Raw genomic sequence first — 23,851 nt, 5'->3', positions numbered from 1 at the left:
CAGAGTGCCACGGAGACAGAGTGTCACGGAGACAGAGTGCCACGGAGACAGAGTGCCACAGAGACAGAGTGTCACAGAGACAGAGTGCCACAGAGACAGTGCCACAGAGACAGAGTACCACGGAGACAGAGTGTCACAGAGAGAGTGCCACAGAGACAGAGTGCCACGGAGACAGAGTACAACGGAGACAGAGTACCACAGAGAGAGTGCCACAGAGAGAGTGCCACGGAGACAGAGTACCACGGAGACAGAGTGTCACAGAGACAGAGTGCCACAGAGACAGAGTACCACGGAGACAGAGGGCCACAGAGACAGAGTACCACAGAGACAGTGCCACAGAGAGAGAGTGCCACAGAGACAGAGTGCCACGGAGACAGAGTGCCACGGAGACAGAGTGTCACAGAGACAGAGTGCCACAGAGACAGAGTACCACAGAGACAGAGTACCACGGCAGAGGGCACAGAGACCACAGAGACAGAGTGCCACAGAGACAGAGTGCCACAGAGACAGAGTGCCACAGAGACAGTGCCACAGAGACAGAGTGCCACAGAGACAGAGTGCCACAGAGACAGTGCCATGGAGACAGAGTGCCACAGAGACAGAGTGTCACAGAGACAGAGTGCCAAAGAGACAGAGTGCCACAGAGACAGAGTACCACGGAGACAGAGGGCCACAGAGACAGAGTGCCACAGAGACAGAGTGCCACAGAGACAGTGCCACAGAGACAGAGTGCCACGGAGACAGAGTGCCACAGAGACAGTGCCATGGAGACAGAGTGCCACAGAGACAGTGTCACAGAGACAGAGTGCCAAAGAGACAGAGTGCCACAGAGACAGAGTACCACAGAGACAGAGTACCACAGAGACAGAGTGCCATAGAGAGAGTGCCACAGAGACAGAGTGCCACAGAGACAGAGAGCCACAGAGACAGAGAACCACAGAGACCACAGAGACAGAGTGCGACAGAGACAGAGAACAGAGACAGAGTGCCACGGAGACAGAGTACCACGGAGACAGAGTGCCACAGAGACAGAGTGCCACAGAGACAGAGAACCACAGAGACAGAGAACCACAGAGACAGAGTGCAACAGAGACAGAGTACCACAGAGAGAGTGCCACAGAGAGAGTGCCACAGAGACAGAGTGCCACAGAGACAGAGTACCACAGAGACAGAGTGTAACAGAGACAGAGTGCCACAGAGACAGAGTGCCACAGAGACAGAGTTCTACAGGTCTACAAAGGGCCTCTCTGTACTTGAGCTGAATACCAACCAGTGTGCATCAGCAGAAAAAGCACCCAACACTGAGATAAAAATTGTGTGAAGTGACTGGAGGGAAACATCCATGCTGGTCACACAGGGCGAGAAGAGTCTGTGCTCTCTGGATGGGTGAGAGGGGAGAAGGTGGATGTGTAAGTCTGTCAGGAAGGGGCTCCGTCACAGTGGTGCTGTGGAAGATAGAAGTGCCACTTCCACCTCTACTGGAAAAGCTGAGAGCCAGCCCAAAAAGGTTCAAAGGCTTGTGAGCAATTTAATTATCTTATGAGTATGAAAGCAGCTAGCAGATCCACAATGTCAAGAATCAAAAAACAAATAAAAATAAAAGTCCAACAAGGCCTGCGAAGAAACAGAAAAATGACCCACAAATGAGAAGAAAAGCCAGCTAATAGAAGACAAAGTCAAAAGGACCCAGACAATAGAATTAAAAGAATCGTCACACCTATTTTTAATTAAAAAGTTGTTCATTGATGAATAGTGTGTGTGTGTGTGTGTGTGTGTGTGTGTGTGTGTGTGTGTGTGTGTGTGTGTGAGAGAGAGAAAGATAGAGAGATGGGGCTGCAAGTTTTTGCCTGTGAGCATCTCATCAACTCCACTGTGCTCATTTCCAGGAAGACCAAGAGAAAGGAAGGCTGAGACAGTCGGATAGAGTTGCTGAAGATAAACAGTTGAAAACAACTGTGGTGATGCCTCCCCGACCCCCAAAACAGACAAATAAACAACAACCTATAAACCCCAAGCCCCAGCAAACTCAAACACAAGAGGGTAAAGGAAATGCTACCTGGATGCACCATCTTCCAAACACCTTACAGTGGTGGTAAAGATAAGGCCTCAAAGCAAGGGAGGGGGTGTATCATGACAGCCGAGGAGAGGCAGGACCCATGCAGACTCCTGCTGGGAACATGGGAGCAGGCAGATAGTGGGTCACAGCACCTCTCAGACACTGGGTGACACTATGGACCCAGAACCTGGTACCCAGAGCATTGGATTGTTAAAGTACTACAAGGTGTAGTATCCCAGGACAGAGGCAGGAGGATTACTGAAATTCAAAGCCAGCTGGGTCTGCATAGTGATACCTTATTAAAAATATACTTATTTAAATGTACAAAACAAATGAATATAAATTGTGAAATATTTTTGAGACAGTAAAGTAATTCATTACCAGCAGGCTGGTGTGAGAAATTTTTTTTTTATTTATAGTACAGAAGGAGTGATAACAAGGTGGATGTGTAAGCATGAAGAAAGGGAAAATGGCCAGCATCGGGGGCTGGAGATGTCTCAGTGGTTAGAGCAAGTCTACTCATAAAGACCCAGGTTCGGTTCCCAGCACCCATGTCAGGTGGCTCACGACCATCTGTAACTCCAGCTCCAGGGGATCAACACCCTGTTTGGGTGCGGGGGGTGGGGGAGAAGTACACACATGTGGACACGTCACGCATCCATAAATAAAAGCAAAAACAAACCCTTAAAAAGAAAGTGGCGGGGTTGGGGATTTAGCTTAGTGGTAGAGCGCTTGCCTAGCAAGCGCAAGGCCCTGGGTTCAGTCCCCAGCTCCTAAAAAGAGAAAAGAAAAAGAAAAAAAGAAAAAAGAAAGAAAGTGGCAAGTGAAAACAACAGAAAGTACAATGACTCCAAAGCCCATTTCAAAGCCCTTTAAGTGACTGTTAAGTCAAAACAGCAAGACAGCGCCTGGGCACGGTGGTGTAGGCCTAGAATCTCAGCTATTTGGGGGAGGCTCAGGCAGGAATATTATAAGTTCAAGGCTTACTTGGGCAATAGAATGAGTTCAAGACTCACCTGGGCAACTTACTGAGACACTATATCAAAAGGCTAAAAGATAAAAAGACACGAGTGTGGTTTTATGGTAGAACACTTCCTAGTACACACATAGTCCTAGGTTAAACTCTAATGCATGATCATCACCACCACCACCACCATCATCACCATCACCACCACCACCATCATCATCATCCTTGCAATGTGTGGTCTGGTTTACAACATGTATAGAGACAGGAAGTGGGAATAAAGACAAGTAATACTACAGTAGTGCTTGAAGATCATGGTAAGTTAAAAAATATATATACACTGTAAACTCAAAATCAACTACTAAAAGTAATAAATGGAACACTGTTAAGAAGATAATTTAAAATACTTCTAAAACAATCTCCAGGTCAGACAAGAAGCTAAGACACAAATTAGGAAGTGTTTTTAACTCAACTGAAGTGAATGTATACCACCCAAGTGAGGGAAAGCACTTAGAGCAGCACCCAAAAGGAAACTAAGTCTGAACATCGGTGCTCGAAAAGAAAATTCCAAATTAATGACCCAAGTTCCCATCTTAAGAAAGGAAACAAAGAAAAGCATAGTCAGAATATAATCACAAAATTCTCCATTAATCCAAACTGGGGGGTGGGGGGAGACAGAATAAAGGGCAAAGAACAGATGAGAAATACAGAAAACAATTGAAAAGCTGGTTGCTTTAAACCCACAATGTGACAAGATACACAACATGAAAATGGCCTAAAGACTTTAACCAAAGGAAGAGGGTGTCAAACTGGATGCTTTTAGAAAGACAGCTGACTGCACAGTGTCTGCAAGAAATATGCGTTATTGACACAGATTAAAAAGATGGGGATAGATTTACCATCCTAACATTAGGTAAGAAAGTCCTACCTTGATTTTTATCAACATTCAACAAAATAGCTTCCAGGGGAAAGATTCACCAAGTATAAAAGGTGATATTTCATAGTGTCAAGTCATTAGGAAAGACAGGAATCCTAAAGATATAGGTCTGACTGGAGAGCTTCTTAATAATTATACATGAAGTTGAAACTGATAGGACTGGGCAGGGACAAAGCGAGCGCACAAATTACACTGCTCTCCTGACACTCCCTTCCCACAGGCTTAGCAGACCATGTGACATGTTTGTGGATCAAACCGACAGAAATAGGATACGATCACTTTAGGAATACTTCTGAGAGAAGTTGAACACATACAAATGTAAAGACAGAGCGTGCTTGTGGGTCAGGAGACGATAATTGTTAAGACTGAAGTTTCTTCCAACCTTAGGATTCAAAGAAATCCCAGCAGTCTGAGCAATCTTCTAGAAATTGACAAGCTGATCTTACAACAACCTTTCTGTGAAGACAAAGTCCCTATAAATGTCAAACCACTTTGAAAAGGATGAATGAAGGACCATGGCTTCTGTGACGGGATGACCATTGAGATGTAAAAGCACTCGATAGAAAATCAACAGTATTTTTAACAGCAACAGTGGAATAATTACACTTGGTAGACGCGAAAAGTATCACGCTTCATGCCTCACATCACACAAAAATCATTCAGGATGCGCCACAGGCACGAGTGTGGGAGAGAACACAGATAAAAACTGGGGGAAAACGAAGATTGCGCATGCATAAAACCAGCCCGGGGATGCTGAGTGGGGAGGGCAGTGAGCTCAAGGCTAGCCAGAGCTACATAGGGAGGGCACTGCCACAAAAGAAAATGGAAGTGGGAAGGGGAGAAGCAAGACGAGGAGAGGAGGCTGGAAAGACTTTCTAAAATTACAACATCAAAGTGATTTTTTTTTTTAAGTTGAGACTTGGACACAGTGGTGCACGTTTGCAATCTCAGCACGAGGAGGACCAGGAGCTCAAAGCCAGCTGTGGGGTTGAAGTAGCTCTAGGGCCAGCCTTGGCTACGTGCGACACTGTCTAAATAGAGAGACAGAGAAGATGGGAAAGGAGGAGAGAGATCTAATGAAGGATTCTTCGCCAAAACAAAAATCCTCAGCACTGTCCAGACAATGAAAGGACAATCGTAGGAAAATCCTTGAGGACACATTCTCACACAGGTTTTGTATCTCTCAATTCAGTAAGCATAAAGCTTCAACCCAACAAGCTTGGCCAAATAGGCACTTCAGCAAGCAGATAACAAGCACACAGATGAAAAAAGAAATTTAGCATCATCTGGCATTGGAGAAATACAATTTAAAGCACAGCGAGACGCTACTACCCAACTCTCAGAATAACTAATGTTACGAGACGCTACTACCCAACTCTCAGAATAACTAATGTTAAAACTGCTCACTTCATACAACATTTGCATGTATGAAATACCACAACGATAATCCACACTGATAAAAATGTTGCTATAGCAAATGCCCCGGAGGAACTGGAACATTCCCCATGGCTATAGACAACATAACGGAACACAGGCACCTTGGAGACAGTCTGTCGCCATAACCACACCGACAGCCCAGCAGTCGCTTCTGGGTATTTACCCGGCACACAAAAGCATCCATGTGCCAACATTTATATGTGTGGACTCGCAGCAGATTTTATGAGAGACCCACACTGGACACCTCTGATGTCCAACTGACAACAGCGGATAAACAATGTCTAGTGTAGCCATGCAATGACTGCCATCAAAGGTAAAAACAACTAACTCATGCATGTGATGACGTAGATTAATCTCAGTCGAACGGGCCTAAGGTAAGGAAGGCAGAAACATGCAAGGCATGAATCTATTCATAGTGAATGGCAGAAATCAGATCAATAGTTACCCAAGGGCAGGAAGTAGCAGAACAGAGCACCTCAAAGGGTGGAAGAATGATTGGAGATGGCACCTAAGTTCATTCTCTTGATTGTGGTGATGGGGTACAGAAGTAATTGATCTCAGGCTGCTGACCCATCTTAGTGATCCAACATGCTGATCACCAAGCCCGATGACCTGAGTTCAACCCCAGGGACCCAGATACCAGGAGCCAATAGGCTTCTGAATTCATCCTCTGACCTCCACACACACTCCACAGCAGCACACGCCTACACCTATACATGTGCGCTTATGAAAATAAATAATTGTGAAAAGAAGTAAAAGGTGTCAAGGTTCATCAAAGCATACAACTTAGATATGCTCGGCTAAGCACATGTAAAGCCATGTAAATTTCACTTTAAAGAAACTGCAGAAAATTAAAATCAGGTAGGCTCGCCCAACTGACAGTTTTCCCCACACTGTTGACTTTTCCCCATATTAAGATATGCTAAGATATAGCTCCTCCATTTGAACCAAAAACCTTGGTATCAGATGAGCATTCCCTGCAAAATGTCTGCTTTTCTCCAGCACAGCCTGAGACGGTGAGGTAACACGTCTTTAGTGGAGCAAAGCAAGGTGTGAAACAACGCATGATTCCAAGCTAATGCCTTGTGCTGAGTGGCAATGGTGGCAGAGGTCAAGACAAGAGAAGACAGTAGAGGGCAAAGGAAAGGTGTGGCCAGGGAGGAGCAATCATCCGTGGGATGAAGAGGAGGAATGACAGGATACCAAGGGCAACGGGGAGCTAGAAGGTAAAGAGGGGTTAGTATGGCGCAGCTCTGTCTCTTGGGGTTTTATTCCCTGTGGCAAAGTTTCCCATGCTCTTATAGGTCCCCCTCGCTCTTTAATCTGACGTCATACTCTGCTGTTTCTGGAAGGGCGATGGATGCTTGAATTACCTTCTTATACTATGTACCGGTTTAAAATGATAACACAGGAGTCTGAATTATGTCAGACCAAAGCAGCAGGTATCACCTCAGACAACACAGAGACCTCTCTGGTTGTCTGGATAGCTTTTGCCAAGTGGGGCACTACTAACTGATTTGCAATGTCACTGGGTGTTTTTAAAGCAGTGTTCCCTGGCTGGCTTTAACTCCTGTGTCATGCACAACCATCATGGAAGAATGCATCACAGTGGTATATGTCCGGCAGACACAGCATATTAGCCACATTTCTAGAAACTAAATCCTCTATCCCCCAGCTCGATGGGTTTAAACCAAATCCATTCCTTTCCCTCCTCTTTGGGTCCATGCATTCAAAACAAATCCATATTTACTTTTAGCAGTATGAAATGATTTGTAAAAAATCATAAGCCTCTCCTACCTTGACAAAAATGGTTGAATTGCATTCTTGCAAGGCCTCCATTAAACTAATCACATGGAGACACACCATCTCTACCATCTGAAACAACAAACGTCAGAGTCAATTGTATTCCCAGTCAACTAGAAACATTGTAAACTCACAGGCAGCCACAGAGGTCTGGTACCCTGCACCCAGAAGCTCTCTTTGCCTAAGAGTGAAGACCACAGAGAGCGGCTTCCACTCACCTCTGAAACCTTATACCAGAAAGAGACCTTTCAAACTCCTTCTGTCCCGTCGCCCCACCCTCACCCCAGCTTTGGAATGGTCCTGCCTTAGTCACTTGGTTGCTGTTGGAACTCAGGGATGGCTGTCACTGATTTGCAGGGCTCTCTAGCTCCTGTTGGAGGACCTATGGCTTCAGCGTCATTCTGAGGACCCTTCCAGGTGCTCTCTCCCTCTCCCTCTCCTCCCTCTCCCTCTCCTCCCTCTCCCTCTCCCTCTCCTCTCCCTCTCCCTCTCCCTCTCACTCTCCTCACAGTGAGGTCTCTCAGGGAGTGGTTTACAGTTCCCTGTGGCCCAGGTAGCCATACTCACACTGGTTCAAATAAGATTTGTGTCCCTCATTGGAAATCCTTAGTGATGGAGTTTAAATAATCCAGGGAGGTTTTACTAGTCTGCCTTACTGGGTTGAATAAATTTTTTCCAGGTGAAAAATATAATTAAAATTTGCATGTAAGAAATTTTGTATGTAAGAAAATATATAAGAACTGCTCCGGGGACAGATTCGTTTGTGACATCTGAACGCCAGGGATTTGGGGGAAAGCACTGGCACCACAACTCCGACACTGGATGAAAAATGCTCATCGCTAGCATGACGTGTAAATTCCAGTGTTGGCATCTTCAAAATAACAAACTATTTGATCCCTGGGTTCTCTTTCGGTCATAGACCTGTGATCCGATAAACGCAATTATTTCCTTAGTACCAGGAACTGCTTGCAAACCTAACATGAGCCTACCTTTCCTCAACGGAACCAAACATCTCTCCACATGCAATACTGTACCGTCTCCTCCAAAGAAAGGAACGTGTTTCCATAAAGGAGATATGGAATCCTCCTTCCTTACAAAACGCTAGCAGAAAATATTCCTCAATTTAGACATCATGTTCAAATACCTCCATGAGCAGGGCAGCAAGGGATCCTAGGTACAGCAGAATCCCTAGAACGTGCTTCCAGTTTGTGAACTGTCTACAGATTAGAACTCTACCCATGGAGCCCTTATGACCAAGACACTGGCTGGTGCCCCTTCAGCCGAGAATCCTCCAAACACCAAATGAACCCCCAGAGTCTCTCAGAAATACCTCCCACTGACTCCAGAGGGACCATGTGAGTTTGTTTAATGAAATGGGTGCAGGCTAAGTGTTCCCCAGGTGTTTCCCGTGTAGTCTGAGACAGCCCCTCCCTTGGCCTTGAGACCTCCTGTGGTCCCTAATGGTGGAGGTTTACCCATATTGCTTTGGAATTCGAACCAGATGTGGCTTTTTTCTCCTAATCTTTTGGCTTTGCAGTACCCACCCTAAAGGTAGAAATTTCATACAGAGTTCATTTATTGCTAGGTAGGAAAGACAAAACACGTCTGCTTTGCATTTGTTTGTTTGTTTTGCTTCATTTTTTAATGTTCCTGACTTACAACATGACGCTTTGATATGGTGGCATGGCTAGATAAAGCCACTTAACACACACGCGCACACGCACGCACACACACACACACACACACACACACACACACACACGCACTCCGTTCCATCCTCATTTGTGGGTTAATGACTAGGAGTGTGGCTTAGGTCTATCTCAGAGGGATCCTCACGCACTCACCACTTTATTGTGGGCCATCAGCTGAAGGATGCTTGGCGTCACCCTGCTCCAAAACTCTAGTGCTGTTAGTATTGCTGTGAAGCTGAACTCGTTCTGATTTTGGACGTTCGTCGCCACGGCACTTTGCTCGCAGTATACGGTCCAGAGCTGAGCGAAGATGAACGCGTGGAAGAGGGAGCACATGTGGAGTACGCACGTCTGGAAAGGAAGAGGGGGACGGGTGTTGCTCTGTGCTCAAGGCAGGTGGCCTGGCCAGGGAACACAGGAGACTCGCAAAGGTATTATCCCAGACTGTGCTTTGAGTCCGCTCTTCTCTGCCAGTGGGAGTGCACTTGAGGCGGGGGGGGGGGGGCGGGATCCTCTTTTTCCAGGAGAGGATACCTTAGTTTGCAGACTAAATCTGCCCACTGCCTTGTCCTTTTCTGAAACTGACATTTTCATCCCTAAGCTCGACTAGGGAAAAGGCATGCTCTGTATAGCCATGTTAACATATTTGCACATGTATAAAATAGGGCCAGGGGTCAGCCAGGAGTAAAAGAGAGGCAGGCAAGACCCCCTTCCCTGCACTTAGACTCATGTGGCAGCCAAGCAGTGTCAACAGAAGACCTATCTGTGGTGAGCATTCACGGCCACAGCTCCCGCATCACGGAGGCTTTCCGCAGACTACGTCCACCGTTCTCAGGCCATCCCACTGTGTACTTTACAGATGAAAAACTGAAGCTGGGGAAAATCAAATAAACGTTTTCGAGTTCACAAAGGTTGGGGGTGGAGGGCAGAGGAAGTCCTGACTGAATCAAGCCTTAATTGAATTCTGTATTCTTGACATGGGTACTGCAATGTCAAAGGAACATAGGCTTGTTGGGCCCATGGGGAAATGGTGAAGTCTTCTCCCTGGGCTGAGGACAAAAGGGACGACAAAATATTCTTCTGGTCATGTGCAGATGCTGACTGTGTGTGTACAAAATGTCTACCATATCTCCCTGTTCCCTGATGTTTATAGCCTGAAGACAGCTCCCTCACAGAGACTGCTCCTACTAAGATTAGTTAAACTGGCCTCCTTGTCCAGATGTATCTCAGAGCCTGCCTCTGTGTTTATCTGTATGTAATAACCACATCTCCTTGTTCAGCTGTATGCAGCGACCCCGCCACTCTGGTCAATTCTATATAATTAACACACTGAGTGTCTGGGATGCTGAGGCTTGACTGGATGTCAAGACAGTCCAGTCTACCTGACCCCATATTTTCTACATGTCTGTCTTTTAATTCCCACCACTGCCCCAGGTAGACCGAGTCCCTTGAACCATGCAAGAATGGGGCACAAAGTTGCAGATACCATCCTTAAGGACCAAGTACAAGTCTGGGTGGAAACGGTTACTTTTGCAAACATCACGTGGGTCATCTGGGTGGGTACTCTATTTTCTCACAGAGCTTGCTTTGTCCTAAGTCTCAGGCTCTCTTAAACACACTTGGATCTTCCAGAGCTTGCCTCAGCTCCAGGACTAGCCTTTGGCTCCTGGTAGCTGACTCGTCTGGTTTGCCTGTCTGGGCTCTTATATCAGCCTGGGCTTTACTTTATTCTCTTAAGCATACCATCTGCCTCTGCAATTTGCAAACTTCCTCTGGGTAGGTGATTCCAGTGTGCTTGACTGAGCACCACGCTAGCTTTCTTACTTCCATGCTGTGTTTGTATGTCCTATGGGATTTGAGGTTTTTTTTTTAAAAAAAAATAGTGCATAAAGAATGAGATGGGGCATACATTTCCACCCCCGACTTCATCCTTGGTTCTGAAAACTGAGTACCAATTTTTTGTTGTATTTGTAGCCGGTTATTTCTCTCTATTGTTTTGAGACAAAAAAAAAAAATTGCCTGGGAAACCAACTCTTCCTTACTGCTATAATTTATCTCCATAAAAGTAAGCCAGGAAACAACTTGAGGGGAGAAAAGACAGCCTGGGAATTTAAACAACTTTAAGTATGGCATTAGCACTGTTACTTTCCTAGCAGACACAGGAGAGTGAGCTAAAATGCCTTTACTTCTTAGAAGACTCTAACCGGCTGATGAGGGTCCCATTAGTGGTTCCAATGCACAGGGTCTGAATCCCGCAGAAATCACTTACCTTTGATTGCTCTGGAAATCCAATTAGGATAACAATGAGGTGGTCTGCAATGTGGGAGCCTGCATCCAGAGGTATGGGGAGGCAGGGAGAGGAGGCATTGGGACAGACGGCATTATGCGTGAGGGACCCCAGAAGCAGCCAGGACAGCAACCGGATGTGGGAGACACACTCGATGAATTCTTTAGGTCTGTCAGGGAAGAAAGGACGCGTTTTGGGGTGACATTAGGTTTTTCTCTTTCCTTTGATGCCCAGAGAATACTTAGCGGCAAAAGGGATTAAAGTGTAGCCTCACAGGCTGGTACATAAAACAAAATGCCACAGCAAGAATGGAAACCCCAAATCCTATCTATTTGTCTCGCTCTCTGCTCTAATCCTCCATTTTCCCTTCAGGAAGGGGGTGGCTTTAGTGGGACAAGATTCAGTATCCATCAGCCAGTCTGGCTGTCTCCCTGGACTCTTCCCAAATCCTTTCTTTCCTTATCAGAAAGTTCTTCCCAGACATCCTCACAAAGGGCCGGGGAGCAGAGGAGTGGAAGACACACTCATCAAGTGTTTTTTTTTTTCTTCTGCTCATGCTCACCCTCACTCCTTCCTCTGAGGTGACCCTGGTGAGCTCAAGCAACTCAGCCCCAGGTGACTGTCTCCAGCCTCCACAGAGGCAAGTCAGGGGCATGGGCCTCCGCATAGCTCATGTCATCCCTGCCGTGGCTTCTGCTCTACCAGTCAAGCTGCCTGAAGGCACAGAGCGTGTGTGATTCCCCGTGTCCGGCTTACTAACTAGCTGGGGTTTAGGGCTCAAGTGATCCCTCGAAGCATCCAGCTTCCATTGCCTGTGAGAACAAGCTGGGTCGCTCTCTGTTATGGGTAGCTTATGTTACGGGGAGCACTTCTGTTCATTTGCACTTCCATTTTTAATTTATTTTATGTGTGTGGATACTTTGCCTCTCCGTGTGTGCCATGTGTGTGTGCAGGGCCCGCAAAAGCCAGAAGAGGGCATCAGAACCCCTGGGACTGGAGTTACAGACAGCTGAGAGCCTGGGTGCACTGGGAATCCACCCCAGGTCCTGTGGAACAGCAGCCGGTGCTCTTAGTCACAGAGTCCGCTCTCTAGTCCCCCTCCCCCACCTGTCAAATGCCAGGCGCCTCACCCTTGCTGCATTGCAGAGGGGGGATGGTAGAGCCAAGGCAGATAGCGGATCACGGCTTTGTTATCTCTGTGGTTGCCCCGGGAGATTTCCATAGCTGCAATCTGAGCCAGGCCAACTTTGAGATGGCCCCCGAAGGTGTCCTCGTGCAGAGGCTGGGAACACGTCTTCATGTGACTCTGTAAGATCAAATGACACCTTGCAATGCTGGTAGACACTTGGAGATGTTCCAGACCTCAGTTTCCCCTCCCTCCCCTATCCCAGTCCCTCTCCCTGTCCACCTCCCCTCTTCCCCAGAGCCAATCCTCCCCCTCCACCTCCTCCTCGTCCTCCTCCTCTTCCTCCTCCTCCTCTTCTTCCTCCTCTTCCTCCTCCTCCTCCTCCTCCACCTCCTCCTCCTTTCACCTCAGAAAAAGGCAGGGCTCCCAGGAATAGCAATCAAACATGGCCTATCAAGTTACAATAAGACTAGGCATATCTCCTCAGGTTAAGGCTGGCTGAGGCAACCCAATAAGAAGAAAAGGGTCCCAAAAGCAGGCAAAAGAATCAGAGACAACCCCATTCCTACTGTTAGTAGAAAAGTCAGGTTGTTCCCCCAGAGCACTTCAGGCACGCAACCTGCTTAGCATCTTGAATGGTTCCCCGCTGTTCTTAGGCCAGCATGGAGCCCATGGGACCACCCAGTGGCCTGTGGAGTTAGAGTGACTACTGTCCAGGCCTCTGCAGTGTTCCTTTCATTCATTCCGTGCTCTGCTGTGCTGACTCGGCTGCCCAACTCCCATTCGTCTATTTGAAATGCCGCCCCCTTTACTGAGTCGTTCGATCTTAGCCCCAGCATCACTTCCCTTAGAGCCTTCCCCCGGCCCCGTAGCTGCGCCATGCCACTCCTTCTGCTGCTCCTTCGTGGTAGTTGTGAGAGCCATAGATTTATTACAGCTTATAAAAAGCAGCCACCAAATCTGGCCCCTAGCAGAGGGTAAATTAAATGAGGACAGCTACCGTGTCTGCGCCCTGTGTTTGCCCGTCAATGCAATCCTACGACAGGGCAGGGCATAGCGCACACTCTCAGTGCCTATTTGCTGAGTTAATTTTGAAGGTTTCCTTTGCTCAGGGGCTTAAGACATAGGTTCTAGACCCAGTTCCGTTCCAAGTAGCCAATGACCATGTTTGAGTCATGTGTCTGTTAAGAAAGCAATGTCGGAATACAGCTGCTGCTCAGACGTAATACTCTGTGACAATTCTCCCTTCCACAGATGGAGACGCCTGCTGAGACGTGGTCCAGATCCCCCAGCTAACAGACTTCCCAGTGCCAGCAGCACTCACGTGGGAGATGCGTTCACAGGGAAGCAGGCACTGGTGGTCACGCATCCCTCAACCCCCTCCTTCCTTGCCTCCTGCCTAAGAGACTAAGGGATACCCCCCCATCCTCAGAGAGGCACCCCACTTCTGCAAGGTGGGCTATGAATCCTCTCTTCAGGGGCCCTACCATGCCAGTGTAGTTTTGGTGCCGAGCCCTGACCTCTCTTAAAGGTCACTACCATACTTCCGTCTGTCTGTCCATAGTGTTAATAACTTTCCAATTAAACCCTTTGCTGCCCAGCAGTTCGTCTGAGCACCCCTCTTGTAACTGCCCCCATCCCTAACCTTGTAGCTACTTGAGGGTTTTGACTGCTTCCTAATGGGAGTTAATGGTCAGAGGTTGGATTGTATCAATTTTTTGACCATCACTGGCATTTTGTGAATATTTTTCCAGAAGTTTCCGTAAAACAAGCTCAAAATGTTTAGGGACCAGTTGCTGCCCCTTCTTTTTGCATTGAAGTCATTCAGGTTCGTGTAACAAGCGACTGGTGACCAGTATATGACTAGCAGACGAGGAGGCTCACTCTAAAATGGCTGGGTCTGGACATGGTAGACACTACCATCTTGTCTTACTGCTGTCTGCATCAAGAAACACCCTGACCGGCTGCACACAGTCTAAAGATAGAGCCTCGTGGAGAGGCCGTGTTCTCAGCAGATGGACTTCTGAGCAAGGGTCACTCCCTAGACCGAGTTCCGCTTGCCCTCTGTCCAGAGCCTTCCTCAACTCTTTCAGACTATTAGCTCTGTGGTAGGACCATGGTGGAGCAAGGCAGCTGCCAATCATTCATCTCACCGCTATGCCCCTACGCGAGCAATAAATTCAACACCCGCACTGGGATGCCGTTCACGTGTAAAGTGAATCTTGTCTCTCCCCTTCATTATTGTCTTAAAGATGACAGCGTCAAAGCAGAAACAAACGATCCCTAGCTCGTGCTCTGCCCGTGGGCCACGGTCTTCCTGGGTTGGTTTATATTGATCTTGAGCACATGAGACCAGGAAGGAGCCTGCTGACTCGCCCGGAGGAGACCAAAGCTGGAGGTTTCAAGGTAGCTCCGGGTGGTAGGAGGGGAGCCCACCAGGGCTCACAGCAGTCCGAGGTTCAACTCTGATGTCCCCACTTCCACAGACTGTCACTAGAAGGGCCATATGACGCAAGCCACGATTTCTACATTTTTAAAGGGGGCTAGTATTGAATAAGGACATTTCGAGAATGGAGCGAGTATTTTTAAAACTACACAGAGAGCTGATACCATGGGACTCTCCTTTCTTCCTTTTAATTTGCAGAACTACTAGACCCCAATTCTTCAGACCCCCCAAGAAACGGGCTCATCCTACCGTGCTGCAGCTGCATCTGCAGGAAGCAACAAACTGCCTTGTGGGTCTATTCTGTCAGAAGCCTCTCTCTGTTTTGTATCCTAAGCGACGAATGGGGGGACGCCAGCTTACCTTGAGCTTGGTTAGGGTGTGCATGTCCGCCATGAAGTCCAGCACCTCACTGACGTACTGCCGTATGCATTCCATTGCTGCTGTCCCACACTGAAACACGGGGACACGGCTCAGCCACCTCAGACTCACCAAAAAGCTGTCTCCTTCTCTGTTTCCCCACCCCCACTCCCACCACTACGACCTTCCATACAAAACTGGTTTAAACAAAAGTTTGTGCTGGAGAGCAAAGAAACCGGAAAGCCCAAAAGAAAGAAAATTAATTGCTATTTCCACCAGGCAGCTAAAGTGAGCTTGCTTGCTTTTAAACCGGTGTACACACAAGAGTCAGACCTAACTGATCCATCAGATGCTCCAAAGAAGCCTCGGGTGCCTGTGAGATGTGCAGTATCAAGGTTTACACAGCCTTAATCGTCTCAACCTCGCCCCGCAGGTATCATCCTGGGTTTGCAGAGCCAAAAGTTGTTTTCAAATCAAGTCATGGTTTGCTTTCACGCGCACGGCAGATGCGTTAGGAGGTAGAATCTTGTATTCATTTTGAGCTCTTTCTAGAACTGGTAAGTAGAAGGAAGGTGGATTCCCTCATACACCTGGACTGTGTTTGGTCCATTTCAAAACAAAAGAAAAGGCACGCCTTTGTGGGGGACTATGGACTGGCAGGGGACCCGCTGCTCTCTGGGAGCAGTGCGGTGAATCTGAGATTGGAAGTGAAACAGCAAAGTGGATGGACAGGCTCCCTCGTCAGAGCTGTGCCTGGAGAGAACCCACATGTCAGCTGCATAATTCGGATCAAAGGCACGCAGTCTTTGAAGCCCTGTGAATGCCCTGCTAACGGCCTCTCTGGGCTTCCTTTAGGAAAATCTGGAACATTACAGACTTAACTAGCTCACCCAGAGACTTTCATTTCCCCCATATTCATGTAAATCTGCACCGCGCTGAACTGTATCACCTCCCCTCTCTTCTAGAATGTTCCGCTTGTCAAATCCTCTGACAGGATAACAAATAGTCAAATGAGGTCAGTGGCCAGTCTGTCAGTGTTTTCCAGGCATCTCGCATGTTCTAAGGTTTTCTCCTTCTAATTTAAATCCAGTGAAGGAATTATAAAAGGTTATTGTGCTCCGGCTTTTGCAATATGAATCCTTCGATGCAAAGCCAGGATTCCCCTCCCCGATTTATTCCACTCTCCCTGACCTTTCGTGTATCATGCAAATAGGAACAGAGACTCCGCTCTTGAATTTCTTGAAAGGGATTTGTTTCTTTCATAGGCAATATTTTATACCAGTCCAACTAGGCAAATGTCACTGAAAAGAATCACTAGGAGCATTATTCAATATTTACCATTGCAGGGTTAGCTTGCTCCAGTGGCAGCAACTACATCCAGCTTTAAAAACCCACCTGGGGCTCAGGAAAATCTCGGGGAGTGAGCCGTCTGCGTTTTAAAAAGCTCGCCCTTGTAATTTCCAAGTCCCCCCCCCTTTCCTTTGTAAGATGTGGACATATCTTTAGATGTGTCCCCAGAAGACAGGACAAGGGACCGTGCTCCCTGCATTTCAGAGGGATCTGTCTGCTCTGACGGGGGAACTTGTGACAAAGGAGCTGAGCTGGCGGCTAACTTCAGGCCTGTGAGCTGAAACCGCCCTTCAGAATCCGTCTGTTTTACAGGCTGTGTTTCTTACAGTATAAAAACGGCGGCGTGAGTTCATTGCAGAACTATGGGAAACCCAAAGCATTAAAAAAAAAAGAGCAATTTAAAATTCTATAATCCTAAACCCTGCCTTTCTCTTCCGAGAGAGCGGTGGGGCTTGAATTTCCTTCCAAAACTCTGCAGAGGGTTCCCAGCACACAGGGAACTGTTGGAAGACAGAAGCGGTTCAGCTCTGTAGCCCTTCAGTTAAATGCTTATTCTAAACAGTGGTGGGGTTGGGCATTGCCCCCCCCCCGTTTCCCGATTTTCTTTATCTTTATCTTTTTTTTAAAGATTTATTTATTTTATGTATGTGAGTACACTGTCGCTGTCTTCAGACACACCAGAAGAGGGCATCAGATCCCATTACAGATGGTTGTGAGCCACCACGTGGTTGCTGGGAATTGAACTCAGGACCTCTGGAAGAGCAGCCAGTGCTCTCAACCACTGAGCCATCTCTCCAGCCCCCCCATTTTTCTTATTTTAAAGGATACATCTAAAATGACACTTGAATGTACGCAAGCTGGTGCCCTTTTATTTTCTCGAACGCATTTCTTATCAAACTGCCCTCCCTGAGGTTGGCTTCACTCCCTCTCGGGGAGGGGTTATAAGAAGGACACTTCTACGTGACCATCAGTATGTGCAGTAATCAAGAGTCTGCCAAGGAGAGCAGAACGGGTGGCATTTGCCAGTGGGGACAAGGTGCCAGTCATGACGTGACAATGAAGCCTACAGCTGGCGATGCTGTGTGTCTTTCCAACTTTGCCCTGAGGACTCCACAGATGCAAAGTGTTATTATAATAATAATCAGTGAGAACTTGCAGACATGATGCGCACGCCCAGGCTGTGGTGATGGCTCCACAGGGTCTGCTCATCTCCAAATCCATCGGGTTTCCTAATCAGAGACCTACGGTTTTTTACATGTCAATCAAAGCTTAAGGTTCCTTTGTAAGGGAAAGAGAAGATTTCTGCCGATTAGCCACTTTGCTTTTACATTTTGAGATATTATCTGTTTATTGTCCTTATTATGCTTATAACTCACTGGTGGCAGGTGAAAGGAGAAGGTGCCCTTAGGGGCTGGAGAGCTGGCTCTGTGGTTAAGAGCACTTCTTGCTGTTTGAAGGACCTGGGTTCGATTCCCAGCCCCTGCATGGAGAGGCTCACCACCTCCTCAGGCACCAAGCACGGATGTGGTGCACAGATGTTCATGCAGGCAAAAATACTCATGCATATAAAATAGTAAAAGGTAAGTATTTTTTTTAAAGGTGTTTTTTGAGTGACCTCCTTTGTGTCACTGGAAAGGGCTCTGGAGGAGAATCCTGTAACAGCTGCTTTATTGATGGTGATAGTGAATCTGCCTTCTTCTTATTGATTTTGACAACCTTTCGCAGAGTAGGGGTGCGTTTTTATCAATCATATACGCAGCAACTATCAGCCTTTAAGGAATTCATCAGCGCAGGCAGAGAACATGCACAGCTTCTGGCTGCCCAGGCATTTAACTTGACCACGTCTCCCATCCTCTCTTGCAGCTGCTGTGCCCTTGTGTAAGACAAGCGGAAGAGATATGGAAGCCTAGATCTGACCTGTAAAAGCTCCCACGTCTGTGCTTGCTTCTCTACCCCTCACCACAGAGGGCTGAGGGAGAGAGGAGCCACCTCTGAAGTGGCTGCCATCTTCTGACGTGTCTGGGTGCCCATGCAAACTTCACGCAAGGGAACGGCACGCTTCTGTGTACTAAGCTACTAGGAACTGGAATTTGATCCCATCCCTTCCTACACTGCACTAACAAATGTTAAAGGCCCTTTAAAGTCAGTGGAGGAATTCCCCTCCCATGAATCTATCCTAAAGAGTCTAAAGTCTGGGCACGGTTTTAAGAATAAAGGTGTTCACTGTATCTCAATGACGATAGCAGCAGCGTACTGAAAGTAAGACCCCCACAGGTAACGTCGTTAGTATTTTGTAGCTGTTGTGTTAGGGGAGTTATCTATGATGCTGGTCTGTCACTCGCTATGGAAGCCGCCGTGTCCAGCATCGGTAAGCAGTACTTACTCTGTACAATGCTTACTTGATATGCATTATCTCGGTTGGTTCTCCACATGGACGACAAGGAAGTGGGGAGCCACCTCGACTTTACTCTCAAGTCACCACTGGTGCATGACAAGCCTCAAGCTGGGATCCCAGCCTGAAGCACCATTCACTGAGATCCAAAACCACAGACCGTACGCTCAGCCAGGACTTACCCCGGGCACAGAGGCTATCATCTGCTTGCTCAGGATGGTGGACTCAGCTAGCTTGGTTCCAGCATCTGCACAAATAAACTAAAACAAAATTGTTTTTAATAATTATTAAAAATAATTATTTCTAATAGCACTTGGACAATCATATGACACTCATAATCTTATTAACAGGGTTTAAATTCATTCACTTCTGTCATGATCCACCCTGGAAAACTACCAGACTTGCTAAGCATGATGGTTCATCTCTAACAGCTTAGAAACAGCATGGATATGTGTGTGCTGACTTCATGCACAAAGCCAGGGTTAAACCAAGGTAGAGAGTGTAGTTGGGGGAACTCTCAGAGCTCGCAAGGCCCCCAGTCCATCCTGTAGCATTTGACAGCTGTCGGCACACACTCTGGACTTCCATGACTTCAGTCATGACAGCGCGATTCAGAGTGAAAACAGAAAAAAAAATGGGTGTCAGAGTGAGAGCTGTGTTTGTTCCTCCTCGAGGATCCTCCATGTCCACCTTCTTCCCTCCACCTCACTCACGCATGCTCCCTTGTGCTGAGAGGGCCTGAGTCCTGTCCCATGCACCCACGAGGGCTCTCCACACACTGACAGTTCAGCCTCCACCATCAGACCGCAGTAGCCTACTAGTTGCTTCTCAACCTGCTGGGGGCTCTTCACAAGAGCTGACCTGACATGGCCCCCTCCGGAGCTAGCCTGGTGTCCCAGAGTGGCCCAGGAAGAGTTTATGAATCTATTAATCAATTACGACTTAAGACCATGATGAGGACGGTCTTGCCAGATTGTAATTTAATGTGCCTTCATTTTAGACCTTGACAGGCGTTTCCTACTCAATCTGACATTTGACTATTTATGGTTTTGTTTTGGGGAGGGGGGGAGTTAACTGAAGCCCAGAGACTGCTGGGTAAGTAACTCCTGTTTAATTTCCCTTCTTGGCCTCTGGCCAGCTATGCTAGCAACTTTGGGATCTGCCCTTTGCAGGATTCAGAGACAGACACCCTCTCCTTCCCATCCATTTGGTAGGTGTGGGGAACCTGGGTGGGTCAAAACACCTTCGTGATGCTAGGCAAACTCCATCTTGTCAAACTGGAAGACGAGAGCACTTGGGGTGGAACAGAGACGATCATGGAAGGGGCGCCTGATGAGAAATTATGGGACTCGAGAATGGAAACCAACATTTGGGCTAACTGATCAGGGGTCCCATGCAGGGGTCTAAGTCAATGACCTTCTGAGGACCGAGTCTAAGGGCTAACTAACACTGTTCTTCTCCTGTGAGAGGTGCAGCCATTCATGGAAGGAACTTAGCTTTAGTCCCAAGCTACGGGGATGGGGGAGGGAAGGGGGGAGGGGGTAGCTATGCTGAGAGCTGCGTGGCGGGATGTGTACAGCGCCTGGCACTCATCCATCTGCTATCTAGCGTGTTCATTTCTAGTGCCGTAGAGGGAAAAGTCCTCCATGAGGTTCAAACACCCAAAGCCCTTAACTTCGGGCAGAGTCTGTGAGTAAGAACTGTGAAATGGGTAACATTTAACAGACTAACGGAGTTCAGAAGGCATATTCCTGGCCCAACACCAGTGCATGTCTGCCCACTGCATGACTTTTGCAAAGCTGTCTGAGTCTGCATTCTGAGACAGAGACCCTCTAGATAAGTGCTAAGCCCGCTGTCAGGATGCCGGTGTTAACTTTCATTCTTCCAATGAAAGAGAGACTCCAGCAGGGAGGCCATGGTGAGATGGAGCCACACCAACTGTGCGACAGAAAGGGCATTGAGAGTGGTCTCCCGGGACAGCGGGAGGTCCTGGGCCCTCAAACTGCACCTGTATGGCCTCATGGCCACTGAACAAGGGGAGGTCATCAGAGAAGCACCAGATGTGAGCACCAGGTTCCACCTCCATCGGGTGCCTGCCACCTGCGTGCTCAGGTTCAAAGCCATCATGACTTATACAAGACAACATTTTAAAAAAGGGACTTTCCTTGAAAGAGGGTAAACGTGCAGGATCCTCTAAAAAAGGCAGGTACGTCACAACCCAGTGTATTTTTTAACAGCGTATGAACAACCGAACTCAGTAAATCCGTCATTTCCACTAGGGCTGCCAAGCACAGACTGGCAGGGCCCTCCACTGTAGCTGCAGAGAACTGCTCAAACAGAAAGGTGCAACTAGAGCGGGGGAGGGGCGGAGTAAGCGAGGAGCTTTCGTGTAGCAACAATGAATAAAAAAAGAGGCTTCGGAGGGAAGGGGAAGGGAGAGATGGTGTAATTATATTATAATCTCAAAGGCAAAAGTTCAAAACAAAACCAAGAGAATTCTGTGCTCTCAGAAAGGAATATACTGCCGCTGAAACATGAATTCCTCCACCAGAAACAAAAGGACACAAAGACGCGCACTGCCACCCATGAGGCGCCATCGCTAAGTTCACCCTTACCAAAGAATCCCCAAAATAGCGCTTCGTCCCCTCCCATAGGGCGGGTTCTTAGTACCTCAGCTAGGATTAGCAACTCGATCACGGTGCGTATTAAAAACAGTGGCTCTACCTTTGTTCTCAGCCCACAGCTAACCTATTTTTAAGAGAGGACCTTTTCCCAACATGATCCCTCGACACTTGGATGCGTGGGTACCCCACGGCGTGGGAGGGGTGCGTGCAAATTAGCAGAGATTCCACTCTGCAAACCGAGGAGCAGGGGAAAGCCATTTGGACTTGGAGTCTGTCTTTTCAGTGGCTTTTAACGAGTTGTTGTGCTGCCATGGGAGCTTGAAAGTAGGCAAGCACGGTCGGACAGGGTCTTTGGTACTGCCATCTTCCTGACTGAAACCCAATTAAGGTGTGTCCTCTCCATGGGAGGAGCACAACAGTTCCGTTCAGATGAACTCAGTCATCCAGGAAGGCATTTCTAGGGAGGCGGCTGATGTCAGATCTGGTGTCAGGGCAACAGGCTCTTCTGGATGATGGCAGCTACGGGATCCATGCTGGTTACCTGGGGATCTTGTCCTCTCTGCCATCCTCCTCTATCTCCCAAGATGTATTTTTTTCCAGCTATGGAGTCAGACCCTGCTGTCCTCAGAATGTGGTCACTGACCCATGTGAAGAAAGCCGGTGTCTCACTGTCCGAGGTACATGTTCTGTCCTTGCTGACTGTCTGGGTGCTGGGAGCTGATGCTACCCTCCAAGGAAGACGGGAGCATGAGTCTAGCTTAGACCTTCTGGCCAAGGAACAGCCAGGAGAGCGTGGCTGTCACCTCACTACCCTCCAGAGGCAGCTAGAGGGCCCAGCGGTGAAAGGTGAATGGAGCAGACGGAGGGGACACTGAGGCTCTTCCCCTTCACGCACAGGAAGCTCCTCCACAGCAGGGGTAGGACCTTGAGGGGACCAGGAAGCTGTGCTGGCTTCAAGCTATGCCTCACTGACTCATCTCATTAATAACTAGAATGACTTACTCTAAGAGTTTAGAGAGCATGGGTTACTTCAAAATGGCATGATGCTAGCTTTTACTTTTACTTTTGTTACTTTTTGTTACTTTTACATTAGTGACAAAGCTGTTCCTCAAGAGTAGGATAGTAGTGTTTCCTGAACACAGCTTCAACCTGAATAATTTCTAAACTTAATGATTGTGTGTGTGTGTGTGAGAGTGTGTGTGAGTGAGTGTGTGTGTAAGAGAGTGTGTGTGTGAGTGTGTATGTGTGAGTGTGAGTGTGTGTGTCTGTGTGTGTGTGTGTGTGTGTGTGTGAGTGTGTGTGAGTGTGTGTGTGAGAGAGAGTGTGTGTCTGTGTGTGTGAGTATGTCTGTGTGTATGTGTGTGTGAGAGTGTGTGTGTGAATGTGTATGTGTGTGTGAGTGAGTGTGTGTGTGAATGTGTATATGTGTGTGTGTGTGTGTGTATGATGATGTGTATGTATGTGTATGTGTATTGTGTGTATGTGTGTGTGTCTGTGTGTATGTGTGTGTGCGTGTGTGTGTATATATATGTGTGTGTGTGTGAATGTGTATGTGTGTGTATATGTGTGTGTGGTGAGAGTGTGTGCATGTGTGTGAGTGTGTATATGTGTGTGAGTGTGTATGTGTGTGTGTGTGTGTGTGTGTGTGTTAGTTTGAAAATATAATCCTAGTACTTGACAGCCTAATGCAAGATCCTTTGAGAAGCTGAAGCTAGCCTAGACTATAGGATGAACGTATTGTGTGTGTGACCGGGTACACACATTCCTGGGTCCCGTCTAGAAACGTCTACGTTTAGCTTTCTTTCTTGTTCAGCCAGTTTGTTTTTGTTATTTACACGGCACCCGGTGCAGGAGTAACCACTGTTTTCCTAGCTGCCTTAAGCGCCGGGTAATTGAAACTGTCAGCGTTCTTTTGTGGTTTTGTGATAAGCGCTTATTACGGTTGACTCGTGTGCTTCGGAGAAACCAGCCCGCAACAGCTACAGTGTGAGGTGTCAGAGCCTAGAAGATCAGCCACGCAGATGCGCTCTGCTCAAGACCAAGGGTGATTAACTGCCCAGTGCTGTGTTGCGCACCAGGGCCCGGGAGCTTGTGTAAAGCCTTGCAGTCTCTGGCTACCTGACCTACCAGGCAGACACTTGTCCTTGATGACCCAGCTGTACCGCCAAGGCCCCGACAAAGATTTCCCTGATTGTACATCACACAGGACAGAGTCCGCCTGCTCACAGCTTCCCCCGAGGACCTTCCTTAGCTCTCTCCCTCCTGGCACAAGGCACAGCCTATCTTGGAGGTTTAAGTGGGTTTGCCTGCAATGCTGTTAAGGGCATGGGGACAGAAGCTTCAGCCCCTCACGTGTAGCCCAGTATCCAAAACTGTAGTCA

At 47.7% G+C, this 23,851-nt stretch overlaps 1 protein-coding gene across 9 annotated transcripts in view; it reads right to left on the bottom strand.

The window, feature by feature from the left end:
- Unc79 (unc-79 homolog, NALCN channel complex subunit) overlaps positions 1–23,851 on the bottom strand; it is a 236,505-nt gene that overhangs the window by 4,002 nt on the left and 208,652 nt on the right. For all 9 annotated transcript variants that reach the window (XM_032908298.1, XM_032908292.1, XM_032908290.1 and 6 more), the window contains 6 exons: positions 19,029–19,106; positions 15,108–15,197; positions 12,306–12,481; positions 11,158–11,344; positions 9,042–9,239; positions 7,192–7,269 (listed from right to left, as the gene is read on the bottom strand). In XM_032908298.1, the coding sequence (XP_032764189.1) occupies positions 7,192–7,269; positions 9,042–9,239; positions 11,158–11,344; positions 12,306–12,481; positions 15,108–15,197; positions 19,029–19,106 (807 nt within the window). The remainder of the gene's footprint in view (positions 1–7,191; positions 7,270–9,041; positions 9,240–11,157; positions 11,345–12,305; positions 12,482–15,107; positions 15,198–19,028; positions 19,107–23,851) is intronic.

The sequence above is a fragment of the Rattus rattus genome, chromosome 7 (assembly GCF_011064425.1).
Source record: "Rattus rattus isolate New Zealand chromosome 7, Rrattus_CSIRO_v1, whole genome shotgun sequence".
In the NCBI taxonomy this organism is placed as follows: Eukaryota; Metazoa; Chordata; class Mammalia; order Rodentia; family Muridae; genus Rattus; species Rattus rattus.
The sequence above is the reverse complement of the archived record's forward strand: the minus strand, read 5'-3'. Positions and strand labels throughout refer to the sequence as shown.